This window comes from Ranitomeya variabilis, chromosome 3 (genome assembly GCF_051348905.1).
Source record: "Ranitomeya variabilis isolate aRanVar5 chromosome 3, aRanVar5.hap1, whole genome shotgun sequence".
In the NCBI taxonomy this organism is placed as follows: domain Eukaryota; kingdom Metazoa; phylum Chordata; class Amphibia; order Anura; family Dendrobatidae; genus Ranitomeya; species Ranitomeya variabilis.
Window position 1 is genome coordinate 631,303,277 of NC_135234.1, and position 15,332 is coordinate 631,318,608.

At 45.6% G+C, this 15,332-nt stretch overlaps 1 protein-coding gene across 2 annotated transcripts in view; it reads left to right on the forward strand.

Annotated features, from left to right (window-relative positions):
• Positions 1 to 2,158: 2,158 nt before the first annotated feature.
• The window catches only part of KCNH3 (potassium voltage-gated channel subfamily H member 3), a 146,360-nt gene continuing 133,186 nt past the window's right edge, over positions 2,159 to 15,332 (forward strand). Inside the window, exons 1-2 of one of the 2 annotated variants that reach the window (XM_077297496.1) lie at positions 2,159 to 2,412; positions 2,976 to 3,094. In XM_077297496.1, the coding sequence (XP_077153611.1) occupies positions 3,016 to 3,094 (79 nt within the window). In that variant the 5' untranslated portion in view covers positions 2,159 to 2,412; positions 2,976 to 3,015. The remainder of the gene's footprint in view (positions 2,413 to 2,975; positions 3,095 to 15,332) is intronic. The other variant, XM_077297495.1, reaches the window with a different exon arrangement.

The window sequence follows — 15,332 nt, forward strand, 5'->3', positions numbered from 1 at the left end:
CTAATCAGACCCTTGAGACATATCTGAGGTGTTTTGTCTCTGCTGACCAGGATGATTGGGTTGCTTTTTTGCCATTGGCAGAGTTCGCCCTCAATAATCGGGCCAGTTCTTCCACCTTGGTGTCCCCGTTTTTCTGTAATTCGGGGTTTCACCCTCGATTTTCCTCCGGTCAGGTGGAATCCTCGGATTGTCCTGGAGTGGATGCGGTGGTGGAGAGATTGCATCACATCTGGGGGCAGGTTATGGACAATTTGAAGTTGTCCCAGGAGAAGACTCAGCGTTTTGCCAACCGTCATCGTCGTGTTGGTTCTCGGCTTTGTGTTGGAGATTTGGTGTGGTTGTCTTCTCGTTTTGTCCCTATGAGGGTCTCTTCTCCTAAGTTTAAACCTCGGTTCATCGGCCCTTATAGAATATTGGAGATTCTTAATCCTGTTTCTTTCCGTTTGGACCTCCCTGCGTCCTTTTCCATTCATAACGTTTTTCATCGGTCGTTATTGCGCAGGTATGAGGTACCTGTTGTACCTTCAGTTGAGCCTCCTGCTCCGGTGTTGGTTGAGGGTGAGTTGGAGTACGTTGTGGAGAAAATTTTGGACTCTCGTGTTTCCAGACGGAAACTCCAGTATCTGGTCAACTGGAAGGGTTACGGCCAGGAGGATAATTCTTGGGTCAATGCATCTGATGTTCATGCTTCTGATCTTGTTCGTGCCTTCCATAGGGCTCATCCTGGTCGCCCTGGTGGATCTGGTGAGGGTTCGGTGCCCCCTCCTTGAGGGGGGGGTACTGTTGTGAATTTGGATTCTGGGCTCCCCCGGTGGCCGCTTGTGGAATTGGACTTGTCATCCTTTTTCCTGTTTCACCTGGTTCCATCAGTAGTGGGTGTCGCTATTTAAGCTCATTTCTCTGGTGGTTTCTTGCCGGTCAACAATGTTATCTGATGCCTCTCAGTGCTTGTTCCTGCTTCTGACAACTACTAGATAAGTTGGACTTTTGTCCATGTTTTGTTTTGCCTATTTGTTCCAGTTCACAGCTGAAGTTTTGTTACTGTGTCTGGAAAGCTCTCGTTGATCAGGGATTGCTACTCTGGCGTTATGAGTTAATGCCAGAGTTTAAGGTAATCTCTGGATGGTGTTTTGTTAGTGTTTTTCTGCTGACCATGAAAGTATACTATCTGTCTTCTGCTATCTAGTAAGCGGACCTCAAATTTGCTAAGACTATTTTCCTGCTGCGTTTGTAGTTTCATCTGAACTCACCGTCATTATATGTGGGGGGCTACTGTCTTCTTTGGAATATTTCTCTAGAGGTGAGCCAGGTCTTATATTTCCCTCTGCTAGCTATTTAGGTCTTAGGCCAGAGCTGGGCATCTAGCGATAAATAGGAAATGCTACCTGGCTATTTCTAGTTGCGCGGCAGGCTTAGTTCATGGTCAGTATAGTTCCATCTTCCGAGAGCTTGTCCCTCTATAGGCTTGCTATGATCTCTGCCTGCAGAGATCATGACACACGTTACTTGCTGCTTTGGCGGAGGAAGTGGGCCCCTTTATCTCTGGTGTTGATGTGTGGCTGCACAGGTTGCACCAATGGTATGTATAGATGATAATAGCACATGCTGCACATTTAAATAAAGAAATAGTTCAAATACTGATTTGAAAAACACATGTGAAGGAGGCCTAAATGCCACTTCTACTTGACTTTTCCAGAGTGCCCTTCATTTTTGTGTGGTGGTGGGTTAGAGCATAAAATGCAACAACAAATATGAGACAAATAGCAAATATTTCTTTATATGTTGATGAAAATTGGGGGTTGCAGGATGGTATTTTTTTACTTAGTATATCTTTTTTACTGCCAAGTTTTGTCTGTTTATACTGTACAAATAATTATTATGTTTTTGAGATGTGTTTTCAAATATCCCTTTTTTTCAAGTTTGACTGTTTTATTTGGACAAACTACATATACATGAGGGTTATTTTCCTATCTTCAATGCCTAATCTGCCAACAATAACCTAAAAATGTAAAAATAAAAAATACACAATTCAGCCTAAAATCTCCCCTTTGTTCCATGGAGGAGGGTCAATTTGTGGCATTCACTCAAGTGATTGCATCAATTATTCTCTCTTGAAAGCACTTCTATCAGCATTGTTCCTTTAAGGAGATGAGCGGGTGTGTCGGGAGTAGCTATGGAAACTTCAAGCCGAGAATAAAGGCGAATCTCAGGCAAACCGTTTAGAGAAGACTGTAACGCACACAGGCAAGCACAGAACAGGGATATGAGGATTTTGGATACTGAAGTTCAAGAGGGTGGCCATAACTCTTGAGAAGAAGAAGAATATCATCATCCATGTCACAGGTGTCTTCTATTGACCCTCCCTCATCTTATATGTCTTCTGCTGGTCTCCTGGGGAGAGATGGACATCAGGTGAGAAGATGCAGGTGTTAATGGGTTTGTCGCACCTTTGTCTCAAGTGACTGAGTTTCCTTCATTGTCTTGTATGAGTCTCTATAATGGTGAAAGGTTTAGTCACGTTTGCACTTATTACACAGCCAGAGCTAAGTATAGATCGCCTTGCCGCCCCTTTATCTTAGATAGTCATCTAATCTATGTCAGCACGAGTTCCAGGAAAATTGGCGTAGCCGGCTTAAAGTATTTGCAAACAACTTGGGCACAGATGTCCTTCAATGATATCCACAGCCGAAGGCTATTTCCAAATGCTCAGTTCTAGGGTCTACAGAATAGTGGTACAGGCATGGTGAATGCGGAACTACAGGAAATATTCACTGCCGAGTAAATCACGCTGTGACCCAGCATTTACTGACAGGCAGTGCTTGATTTTTGATAATAATTTGGCCCCCTAACCACAGACAGTCACATGGCACAAATCAGCGGCCGCCAGCCTGTCCGGTGCCGCAAACACAAACATTGGAACATACTTTGTAATAGCTTTTGTCAGGCAGATTGGTGACAGATTTGTCTGTTTTTAGTTCCAGCCCGTGCTTGGCGAGCGGGTACAGTGAGAAGTAGATGATGCCAGCCATGAGAGGGCTGCTTGCTCCTCAGAATACATTCCTAGATACCATAGCGACCAGGTTCGATGGAACACGTAAGTAATACACCTATCATCTTACTTCTCGCTTATATATATCTTTAATTGCAAGGAAGAAAGTATCCAGCAGGACAGGTATAGATGCTATGGGAAAAGTTAGCAATTTGACCATAGAGGACATTCATGAACAATTATTGGCACATTTATGGGACTAAAATAATCAGATACAACCAATGGATCGATAAAGGAATAGATTCTAATTGCTTACACAGTATGTTGCTTGCTATACAGAATATAATGATAGAGGATCACTGGTATCATACATGTTCTGTGATTTTGCACTTTGTAAGTGATAATTGTGGAGCAGCCCCCAAACGCAAGACGGCGGGGTACTCGGTACCGGGTCTATCGGTTCTGAGGATGTCACGGTGGCCTGACCCGGTCCGTGGTCCTGCTAAGGGGCGCCCAATAAAAGGTGAAGGTGGTGGTGTAGGTCGCAGTAAATAACGAGGACACAGGGTTGCAGTCTCTTTACCGAAGGCTTCGACATCCGCAATCCAGAGCACTGTTAACAGGGCTGGCTGAGACCGGCCGGTCTGAAGGCACATCCAGAGTTCCCTTTGCAGGTGGAAATTAGTGCCTACCTACTAGCGCCTGGGTGTTGTAGTACTTCCCTGCTGAGCACCACAGGATAGTCCTCACAACTGTCATGTATGTTTCTGTTCTTTCTCTCCGTCCCCCAGATAATATGGATAGGACGCACCCGTATGACGGGGTAGGCCTGGAGTTATTTTATAGGCACCCTAGAGACGCCCCTCTCCCACAATTGCCTCCGTTGTCTTCATTAGGTGATTTAGGTGAGGCAGCCAACCTATAATTAACTGCCCTGCCGTTGGTTTGAAGTAAGGCGTGGAGCCCAATACTTCCTCGGCGTTCCGGCCACCGGCTACGCGCCTCAGTAGGATGTTGCCGATCTCGGGGCACGACTCCTACTGGTTCTATCGCCTTTGTGCTGTGATCTCGTTCTCACTTCTTCACAGTATACTTCGCTTTGTGTCCTTTCTTAAGATGCCGCCGCAATGAGGTGCAGGCACGGCTCCGTAACGATCTGTCCTTTTCGCTAGGCCTCTGCCAGGATCCCACCCCTGACAGGGGCCCCCTGGATCTTCCCAAACAACGCTCTTCTCTCACAAGGTGTTACCTGGGCAAAACCCAGTCAGCTTCTCACTAACTTCCTATCCAGCCCCCAGTTTTACCAGAGTGTGAGGAGTGGCCTAATACATAGAACCTTTTGCTCCCCCTGGTGGCCAGAGTGTGAAGTGTAATGTGTGACTGTGATACCTGGTCAGGTGAACTCCTTAAGTGCCATCAGACGTACCATCACTCCCCTTAATGGCGGAGCGACAGTACTGCAACGACCAGACCAGGACTCTGGGGCGCTGCACTTGCAAGGCCCAAAAACCTATCATGATTGTATATTTCACCTTCTAAAGGGGTTTTCTGGCACAAATTTACTTTTTCCTATTGGGCTAAGAACTGACAGGCAGGTAGTTACTAATTACCTGCCTCTTCTGTGCAGAGTGGTCACAGACTGCTCCTGCCGACAATTCTGCTGTTTTACGTTAACAGAGCAGTTCTTCTTCTGGGCTCCTCTCTTGATAGAGCATGATTGTTGACATCATGCTGATTGACAGCCGCCTCCCTGCATTATGCAATGGGGAGCCAACTGTCATTCTGCATGACATCGGCAGAGATGCACTGTCAACAGAGCAGAGCAGAAAAGAAGCAGCTGCTCTGTCGACGTGCAGTGAAATGACGAGTCGACGGATGTTGTGAAAACAGATGAAAACGTGTGTGACGCATCCAGTATTATGACGGATGCGTCGTCTGAGTTCGTGGCCGAATTTTATAATATAAGATTCGAGAGAGATAGAGGAGAGAGACTTTTCCCCGGGTTGGAATATGCTTCCAGGCATGCTCAGATGTAAAAACTGCATCCGTCACTGGATTCCTGCGTTTCACAGTGTGCGCAGGATCCAGTGTCCATAGGCTCCCATTCTGTGGAACTACGTATGCCGCAGGAGGCGTCGGGGAACGTTTTTCCACTGCACACAAAAAACGTTTCATGGAACGTTTTTTTGCAAAAGACGGGCAGTCAAATTCCGCAGGATCCAGTGCACGACTGATGAAACCTGTGGCCATCCATCGCGATACGTCGCTAATACAAGTCTATGAGAAAATGCTGGATCCTGCAAATTTTTTTGCAGGATCCTGTTTTCTCAAAAAACTACGTATCTCGACCGGTCTACAAAGACGGAAGTGTGAAAGAGGCCTTAGGCTGCTTTCACACTAGCGTCGGTACGGGGCCGTCGCGCTGCGTCGGCCCGACGTACCGACGCATGCTGTGAAAAAAATGCCCAACGTGGGCAGCGGAAGCAGTCTTAGGACGCTTCCTCTGCCTCATTGCAAGGTCTGGGGAGGAGGGGGCGGAGTTTCGCCCGCACATGCGCGGCCGAAAATGGCGGTCTCGATGCACAAAAAAACGTTACATGTAACTGTTTTTGTGGTGGCGGTCCGCCAAAACACGACGCAACCGTCACACGACGGTTGCGACGTGTGGCACTGCGTCGCAATAAAAGTCTATGGAGAAAAAACGCATCCTGCGGGCAAATTTGCAGGATGCGTTTTTTTCTCCACAACGACGCATTACGACGTGCAGTGCCCGACGCTAGTGTGAAAGTAGCCTTATTTTCTCTCCTGTGTCACGATTTGCATTCGTGTTGCATCTGTTTTTTTTTCTCATCCACTTTTAAAAACTGAAGCAGGTAGACTGCTAGACTGTCTGTTTTTTTAATAGTCTTCCTTGTTTCATCCATTTTAATATGAATCTCCAAAGACTTAGTAGCTGAGTCTGATCTGCAAAATAGATCAGAACTAAACAAGCTCTGAGTCTCACGGATCGGAGACATGAATCCGTTTTTAAAACTGATATGCGCATGGATCAATTAAACTCTATGGTTCAGTGTGTGTTCTGAGAAAACAACAGACAGCACTAGCATGTGTCACACGTATGTGTGAATGTAGACCTAATGGACGATGAGGCAATAAGTGCTAACTATGATCAGGATAATTCTAGTATCTACTTGTATTTTGTAAGGCAATGGTATTATGTAACAGCTCTTTATGGCCAAAAGTTTTGATACAGCAGTCTAAACTGATAGGAACGTAATTATATGAGAAAGATTATAGACAACATGTGTGTCACGGGTTTACCGTGGCAGAGAGGAGCCAGAAGAATGCAGTGTCTGATTGCTCCTACTTCTGCTCTGATTATAAGCACTTCACCTTCTTATTAAATGGTGTCAATTTCTTTTGGCAGTGCAGGGGTTAAGCTGCTCTGTTGAGAGCTCCTAAAGCATTAAGGCTCTCAGCTGTGCACTGTTAGCCACTCCCATCTCCTATATAAACTGGGCCCCGGCTAGCACTCATTGTCAGAACTAGCTTATGCTGCATGGATGGAGGTTGTTGTTGGTTAAAATAGGAGAAAGGCATTTGTTGGATTTATCTGTGACTGTTGCTAGGTTTTGAGTGTGTGATAATTCCCTTTCTTCTCCTACTTTGGTTTACCCCCATCCTCCACTCCCTGGTGCATTAAAGTTATATGTGTGAGTATATTTGTATGTTAGGTATTTTTCATTACCCCTGTACCTATTACCTTGTTGGTGTGGTTGGTGTACTACGGTACACTACTACCCCCCTCTTCCCTTGGTGGGGGAAGGGTATAGACTGAGGGTGGACATACAGAAGCTAAGGTAAGGTACTTGGCCCAGCGTCTTCATCATCAGAAGTAATCCGGGGAGCAGGGCGAGCTGGGGCGCCGCTTGTGTTAGGTGTTATGGTTCTGGTGGTAAGAACACATGAACTGACCTGATAGGTAAACCAAAAAATAGGACAAGCTCTGGGAATGTGGGAACTTTACTGACCGCAATCCTGATCCTATCAACACACACTATAGGCAGCCGTGGAGCGTTCCTAACTTGGCCTAGACGCCTCTGCACAGCCTGAGAAACTAGCTACCCCTAGAGAGAAACAAAGCCTCACTTGCCTCAGAGAAATTTTCCCCAAAGTGAGAGCAGCCCCCAAAAATAATGACGGTGAGTTAAGAGGAAAACACAAACATAGAAATGAAAATAGGTTTTAGCAAATGAGGCCCGCTAATAACTAAATAGTCAGAGGATAGCAAGGAATCTGTGCGGTCAGTATAAAATACTACAAAAATTATCCACGCAGAGAATACAAAAAGACCCCCACACCGACTCACGATGTGAGGGGCGCAACTCCGCACCCCAGAGCTTCCAGCTAGCAATCAAATAGCATATAAGCAAGCTGGACTGAACTCATCATATACTGAGAAACATTTTCAAATAGCAATGAGCAAAAATAGACTAGCATGAACTTAGCTTCTCCACGAGGAGACAGGTCACAAGAGAAGTCCCAGAGAGATCTGAACCAGTACTGAATACAACGACAGCAGGCAACAAGTAAAGGTCCAGGTGGAGTTAAATAGGCAGCAAGCCTAGCAGGAAATGAGGCAGCTGGAGTCCAGCTACAGATCAGCCGTAACTGTTGTGAATTTGGTTTTTGGGCTCCCCCGGTGGTCACTGGTGGTACTGGACTTGTGTGCTTCACTTTCTCTGTTCACCTGTTTCCATCAGGATATGGGAGTATCCTATTTAGCCTTGCTGCTCAGTTATTCTAGTGCCGGCCATCAATGTAACCAGAGCCTTTCTGTTGCATGTTCCTGCTTCTAGACTACTATCAGCTAAGTTGGACTCTTAGTCCTGTTTGTTTGCATTTTTGTTCCAGTTCACAGTTATGTTATGTTTCTGTAGCTGGAAGCTCTTGTGGGCCGAAATTACCACTCCGGTGTCATGAGTTGACACATGAGTCTTAAGGTAATTTCTGGATGGTATTTTAATAGGGTTTTCAGCTGACCGTGAAGTTCCCTATTGTATCTTCTTGCTATCTAGTAAGCGGACCTCGCTTTGCTGAACCTACCTTCATACTGCGTATGTCTTTTCCTCTGAACTCACCGTCAATATATGTGGGGGGCTTCTGTCTCCTTTTTGGGGGAATTTCCCTAGAGGTAAGCCAGGTCTGTTTTTTCCTCTATTAGGGTTAGTTAGTTCTCCGGCTGGCGCTGGGCGTCTAGGGATAAAACGTAGGTACGTCACCCGGCCACTGTTAGTTGTGTGGTAGGTTTAGCTCACGGTCAGCTCGAGATTCCATCACCCAAGAGCTAGTCTGTTGTTTAAGTTCTCTGACGTTCCCTTGCCATTGGGAACCATGACACGTAACATTCAAAGCCACCAGAGGGAGCCCAAGAACAGAACTCACAAAGTACCACTCATGACCATAGGAGGGAGCCCGAGAACGGAATTCACAACAGTACCCCCCCTTGAGGAGGGGTCACCGAACCCTCACCAGAGCCCCCATGCCGATCAGGACGAGCCAAATGAAAGGCAAGAACCAAATCGGCAGCATGGACATCAGAGGCAACAACCCAGGAATTATCCTCCTGACCATAGCCCTTCCATTTAACCAAGTACTGAAGCTTCCGTCTCGAAATACAAGAATCCAAGATCTTCTCCACTGCATACTCCAATTCTCCCTCGACCAACACCGGAGCAGGAGGAATCAACAGAAGGAACCACAGGCACCACATACCTCCGCAACAATGACCTATGGAACACATTATGAATGGCAAAAGATGCTGGGAGGTCCAAACGAAATGACACAGGATTGAGGATTTCTGAAATCTTATAAGGACCGATGAAACGAGGTTTAAACTTAGGAGAGGAAACCTTCATAGGAACGTAACGAGATGACAACCATACCAAATCCCCCACACGAAGTCGGGGACCCACACAGCGACGGCGATTAGCAAAGCGCTGAGCCTTCTCCTGTGACAACGTCAAATTGTCCACTACGTGGTTCCAAATCTGCTGCAACCTATCCACCACAGAATCCACCCCAGGACAGTCAGAAGGCTCAACCTGACCTGAGGAAAAACGAGGATGAAAACCAGAATTACAAAAAAAAGGCGAAACCAAAGTAGCAGAACTAGCCCGATTATTGAGGGCGAACTCAGCCAATGGCAAAAAAGTCACCCAATCATCCTGATCAGTAGAAACAAAACATCTCAGATAAGCTTCCAAGGTCTGATTAGTTCGTTCAGTTTGGCCATTTGTCTGAGGATGGAAGGCCGAAGAAAAAGACAAATCAATGCCCATCTTAGCACAAAAGGACCGCCAAAATCTGGACACAAACTGGGATCCTCTGTCAGACACAATGTTCTCCGGAATACCATGTAAACGAACCACATTCTGAAAAAACAGCGGAACCAAATCAGAGGAGGAGGGCAACTTAGGCAAGGGCACCAAATGGACCATTTTAGAAAAACGATCACAAACCACCCAGATGACAGACATCCTCTGAGAGACTGGAAGATCCGAAATAAAATCCATGGAAATATGCGTCCAAGGCCTCTTCGGGACAGGCAAAGGCAAAAGCAATCCACTGGCACGAGAACAGCAAGGCTTGGCCCGAGCACAAATCCCACAGGACTGCACAAAGGAACGCACATCCCGCGACAAGGAAGGCCACCAAAAGGACTTGGCCACCAGATCCCTGGTACCAAAAATCCCAGGATGACCCGCCAACACCGAAGAATGAACCTCGGAAATAACTCTACTGTTCCATCTATCCGGGACAAACAGTCTCTCCAGTGGACAACGGTCAGGTCTATCGGCCTGAAATTCCTGCAGCACCCGCCGCAAATCAGGGGAGATGGCAGACAAAATCACCCCCTCTCTGAGGATACCAGCCGGCTCAGAAACTCCCGGAGAGTCAGGCACAAAACTCCTAGAAAGGGCATCAGCCTTCACATTCTTTGAGCCCGGAAGGTACGAAACCACAAAATCAAAACGGGAGAAAAACAGCGACCAACGAGCCTGTCTAGGATTTGACCGCTGGGCAGACTCGAGATAAATCAAATTCTTGTGATCCGTCAAGACCACCACGCGATGCTTGGCTCCCTCAAGCCAATGTCGCCACTCCTCGAATGCCCACTTCATTGCCAACAACTCCCGATTACCAACATCATAATTCCGCTCGGCAGGAGAAAACTTTCTAGAAAAGAAAGCACATGGTCTCATCACCGAGCCATCAGAGCTTCTCTGTGACAAGACAGCCCCTGCTCCAATCTCAGAAGCATCAACCTCGACCTGAAAGGGAAGAGAGACATCAGGCTGACGCAAGACAGGAGCCGAAGAAAACCGATGTTTCAGCTCCTGAAAGGCCTCAACGGCCGCAGAAGACCAATTCATCACATCAGCATCCTTTCTAGTCAAATCCGTCAAAGGTTTAACCACACTAGAAAAATTTGTGATGAAGCGACGGTAAAAATTAGCAAAGCTCAAGAACTTCTGAAGACTCTTCACCGATGTAGGTTGAGTCCAGTCATAGATGGCCTGGACTTTAACTGGATCCATCTCGATAGTAAAAGGGGAAAAAATGAAGCCCAAAAAGGAAACCTTCTGGACTCCAAAGAGACATTTAGAGCCCTTCACAAACAAGGCATTGGCACGCAGGACCTGAAACACCATCCTGACCTGCTTCCCATGAGACTCCCAATCATCAGAAAAGACCAAAATATCATCCAGGTACACAATCATAAATCTATCCAGATACTCTCGGAAGATTTCGTGCATGAAGGACTGAAACACGGAAGGGGCATTAGAAAGCCCAAAAGGCATCACCAAGTACTCAAAATGACCTTCGGGCGTATTAAATGCTGTTTTCCATTCATCGCCCTGCTTTATACGCACAAGATTATAAGCTCCTCGAAGATCTATCTTGGTGAACCAACTAGCCCCCCTAATCCGAGCAAACAGATCGGACAGCAGAGGCAAAGGGTACTGAAATTTGACCGTGATTTTATTTAGAAGGCGATAATCTATACAGGGTCTCAGAGAACCATCCTTCTTGGCCACAAAAAAGAACCCTGCACCCAAAGGTGACGAGGACGGACGAATATGCCCTTTCTCCAAAGACTCCTTTATATAAGTCCGCATAGCGGTATGTTCTGGTACAGATAAATTAAAAAGTCGACCCTTAGGGAACTTACTACCAGGAATCAAATTTATAGCACAATCACAATCCCTATGAGGAGGTAGGTCACTGGATTTGGGCTCATCAAATACATCCTGGTAATCCGACAAAAATTCAGGGACTTCTGAAGGAGTAGAAGAAGCAATTGACACCAAAGGAACATCGCCATGTACCCCTTGACAACCCCAACTTGACACAGACATTGCTTTCCAATCCAGGACTGGATTATGAACCTGCAGCCATGGCAGACCCAACACGACAACATCATGCAAATTATGCAACACCAGAAAGCGAATAACGTCCTGATGTGCAGGAGTCATGCACATAGTCACTTGAGTCCAGTACTGAGGCTTATTCTTGGCCAATGGCGTAGCATCAATTCCCTTTAGTGGAATAGGGAATTGCAATGGCTCTAAGATAAAACCACAGCGCCTGGCAAATGACAAATCCATCAAATTCAGGGCAGCGCCTGAATCCACAAAAGCCATAACAGAGTAGGATGACAGAGAGCAAATCAAAGTAACAGACAAAATGAATTTAGGCTGTACAGTACCAATGGTGACAGACTTAGCGAACCTTTTTGTGCGCTTAGAACAGTCAGAAATAACATGAGTGGAGTCACCACAGTAAAAGCACAACCCATTCTGACATCTGTGATTTTGCCGTTCAATTCTGGTCAGAATCCTGTCACATTGCATAGACTCAGGCTTCTGTTCAGAAAACACCGCCAGATGGTGCACAGGTTTGCGCTCCCGCAAGCGCCAATCAATCTGAATGGCCAAAGACATTGACTCATTCAGACCCGCAGGCGTGGGGAACCCCACCATAACATCCTTAAGGGCTTCAGAAAGACCCTTTCTGAAAATCGCTGCCAGGGCACACTCATTCCACTGAGTGAGCACAGACCATTTCCTAAACTTCTGACAGTAAACCTCTGCTTCATCCTGACCCTGAGAGAGCCAGCAAAATCTTTTCTGCCTGGTCCTCTAGATTAGGTTCCTCATAAAGCAATCCAAGCGCCAGAAAAAACGCATCCACATTTAGCAATGCAGGATCTCCTGGCGCCAGGGAGAATGCCCAATCTTTAGGGTCACCACGTAACAAAGAAATAATAATTTTAACTTGCTGAGCAGGGTCACCAGAGGAACGAGGTCTCAGAGAAAAAAACAATTTGCAATTATTTTTGAAATTCAAAAACCTAGACCTATCTCCAGAGAACAGCTCAGGAATTGGTATTTTAGGTTCTGACATAGGACTGTGAATTACATAATCCTGAATGCTTTGTATCCTTGTAGCGAGCTGATCCACACAAGAAGACAGACCTTGAATGTCCATATCTGCAGCTGAGTCCTGAACCACCAAGAGATTAAGGGGTGGAGAGAGGCTAAACACACTGCAGAGGAAAAAAAAAACCTCAGAGCTTCTCTTATCCCTCTTTTGCGATGCATTAACACTTTACGGGCCTGCTGTACTGTTATGGTTCTGGTGGTAAGAACACATGAACTGACCTGATAGGTAAACCAAAAAATAGGACAAGCTCTGGGAATGTGGGAACTTTACTGACCGCAATCCTGATCCTATCAACACACACTATAGGCAGCCGTGGAGCATTCCTAACTTGGCCTAGACGCCTCTGTACAGCCTGAGAAACTAGCTACCCCTAGAGAGAAACAAAGCCTCACTTGCCTCAGAGAAATTTTCCCCAAAGTGAGAGCAGCTCCCACAAATAATGACGGTGAGTTAAGAGGAAAACACAAACATAGAAATGAAAATAGGTTTTAGCAAATGAGGCCCGCTAATAACTAAATAGTCAGAGGAGAGCAAGGAATCTGTGCGGTCAGTATAAAATACTACAAAAATTATCCACGCAGAGAATACAAAAAGACCCCCACACCGACTCACGATGTGAGGGGCGCAACTCCGCACCCCAGAGCTTCCAGCTAGCAATCAAATAGCATATTAGCAAGCTGGACTGAACTCATCATATACTGAGAAACATTTTCAAATAGCAATGAGCAAAAATAGACTAGCATGAACATAGCTTCTCCACGAGGAGACAGGTCACAAGGGAAGTCCCAGAGAGATCTGAACCAGTACTGAATACAACGACAGCAGGCAACAAGTAAAGGTCCAGGTGGAGTTAAATAGGCAGCAAGCCTAGCAGGAAACGAGGCAGCTGGAGTCCAGCTACAGACCAGCCGTAACACTCAAAGCCACCAGAGGGAGCCCAAGAACAGAACTCACAAAGTACCACTCATGACCACAGGAGGGAGCCCGAGAACGGAATTCACAACAGTTAGGGACAGGGCAGGAGCCCCTGGTCCCAGGACACCCAGCAACAGAGACGTGACAATGTGCAGTTGAAAGATTTGCCAAAAGTTAGCAAAAGGCCAATTTGGCTCTCTCATCTGTGTTTTAAGAATAAGAATCAAGGTTAAAATGCCCTCACTGGTTTGCAATGTAGAAGAGCTGGAAAAAACAATGTGCAATAGTGTTTTGTCCAAGTGACAGGAACACTAGGGCACAGGGAATTGCTCACCTGGTCAGGTTCTGAACCCCAAAACACAATACCCTGGATGAAGCTGCTGCAGGCCCGCACCAGTGTCCACGAAACAAGAAGTAAGGAAAAAGCATTGTGTAATAAGACTCTGCTGACTGCTACATGCTGTACAGATAAGAGTGACCTGGGGGGCAGCAGTCCTCTTCCCACACTTCCAATGCATCATTGCTGACAAGAAGTAAATTCTTGAAATCCTGAATCTAACCGTCTTTTATCTTCATCTAAATTGCTGCTTCATACGCTTTCCTTTCTTACGTCAGTCACTAAGTTATGCTAGGTTCACACCAGCCATCTGAGTTCTATATTAGGAACAGAATGAGAGAACTGATGGCAAATATGTAACCTAATGGATCTTATTAGAACCAGATAGACCCCACTGACCTAAAGGGAGTATGCCACCGCAAAGATGCAAATTAAAATACCTAAACATCAAACATTTTAGTATTTTAGTTACAGAGAAATCAACGTATATTTAATGTGGATATGAGGGCGCTTCGGTGCACCTTGGAAGTGTCCAAGGACTCATTGCACCAATACATCATCCAATTTTCATATGGAGCACTTTCTGTGATCTTGATTAATAGCATTTGCTTGCCCAGAGCAAGCGCTGCCTAAACTCAACCTGCATTGCTGCACATGTGTACTGACACAGGAAGAGCCCAGCGGCACGCATGCAGTGTCAATGCGCATTCAGTGTGGCTGCAGGTGCATTTTGATCCCAGGCTTCTTTTTGAAATCGCTCACTCAATATATAGGTGCTTCTCACAAAATTAGAATATCATCAAAAAGTTAATTTATTTCTGTTCTTCAATACAAAAAGTGAAACTCATATTATATAGAGTCATTACAAACAGATCTATTTCAAGTGCTTACTTCTGTTAATGTTGATGATTATGGCTTACAGCCAATGAAAACCCAAAAGTCATTATCTCAGTAAATTAGAATAGCTAACAAAAACACCCGCAAAGGCTTCCTAAGCGTTTCACAAGGCCCCTTAGTCTGTTTTAGTGGGCTCCACAATCATGGGGAAGACTGCTGACTTGACAGATGTCCAGAAGGCAGTCATTGACACACTCCACAAGGAAGGTAAGCCACAAAAAGGTCATTGCTAAAGACACTGGCTTTTCACAGAGTGTTGTATCCAAGCATAGTAATGGAAAGTTGAGTGGAAGGAAAAAGTGTGGTAGAAAAATGTGCCCAAGCAACTGGGATAACCTCATTTTGGCCTATATTCAAGCCAGTTGATGTCCAAGGCACAAAACAAAATGGTGACTCTCCCTCAACTGAAAATCAGAAAGAAACAATGTGTGTGCTCTTAATAACACTTAAAGCAGAAATAGTAACACAGTTTTACATATTTCCAGTATAATCATGGAGCATGATACATTTCTTTATTCTACCACCCAACACTGTCATTCTCTACCATATATTGAATGTAGCAATCCTAAAATCATATAGCAATGATTTAGGAAAGAAGTTAAACCCCAAACTACAGACACGTAATTAAGGGGTGTTTGGCTGGGTGAGAGGCCTATCACAGGTGTCTATGTATGCAATCAGGAA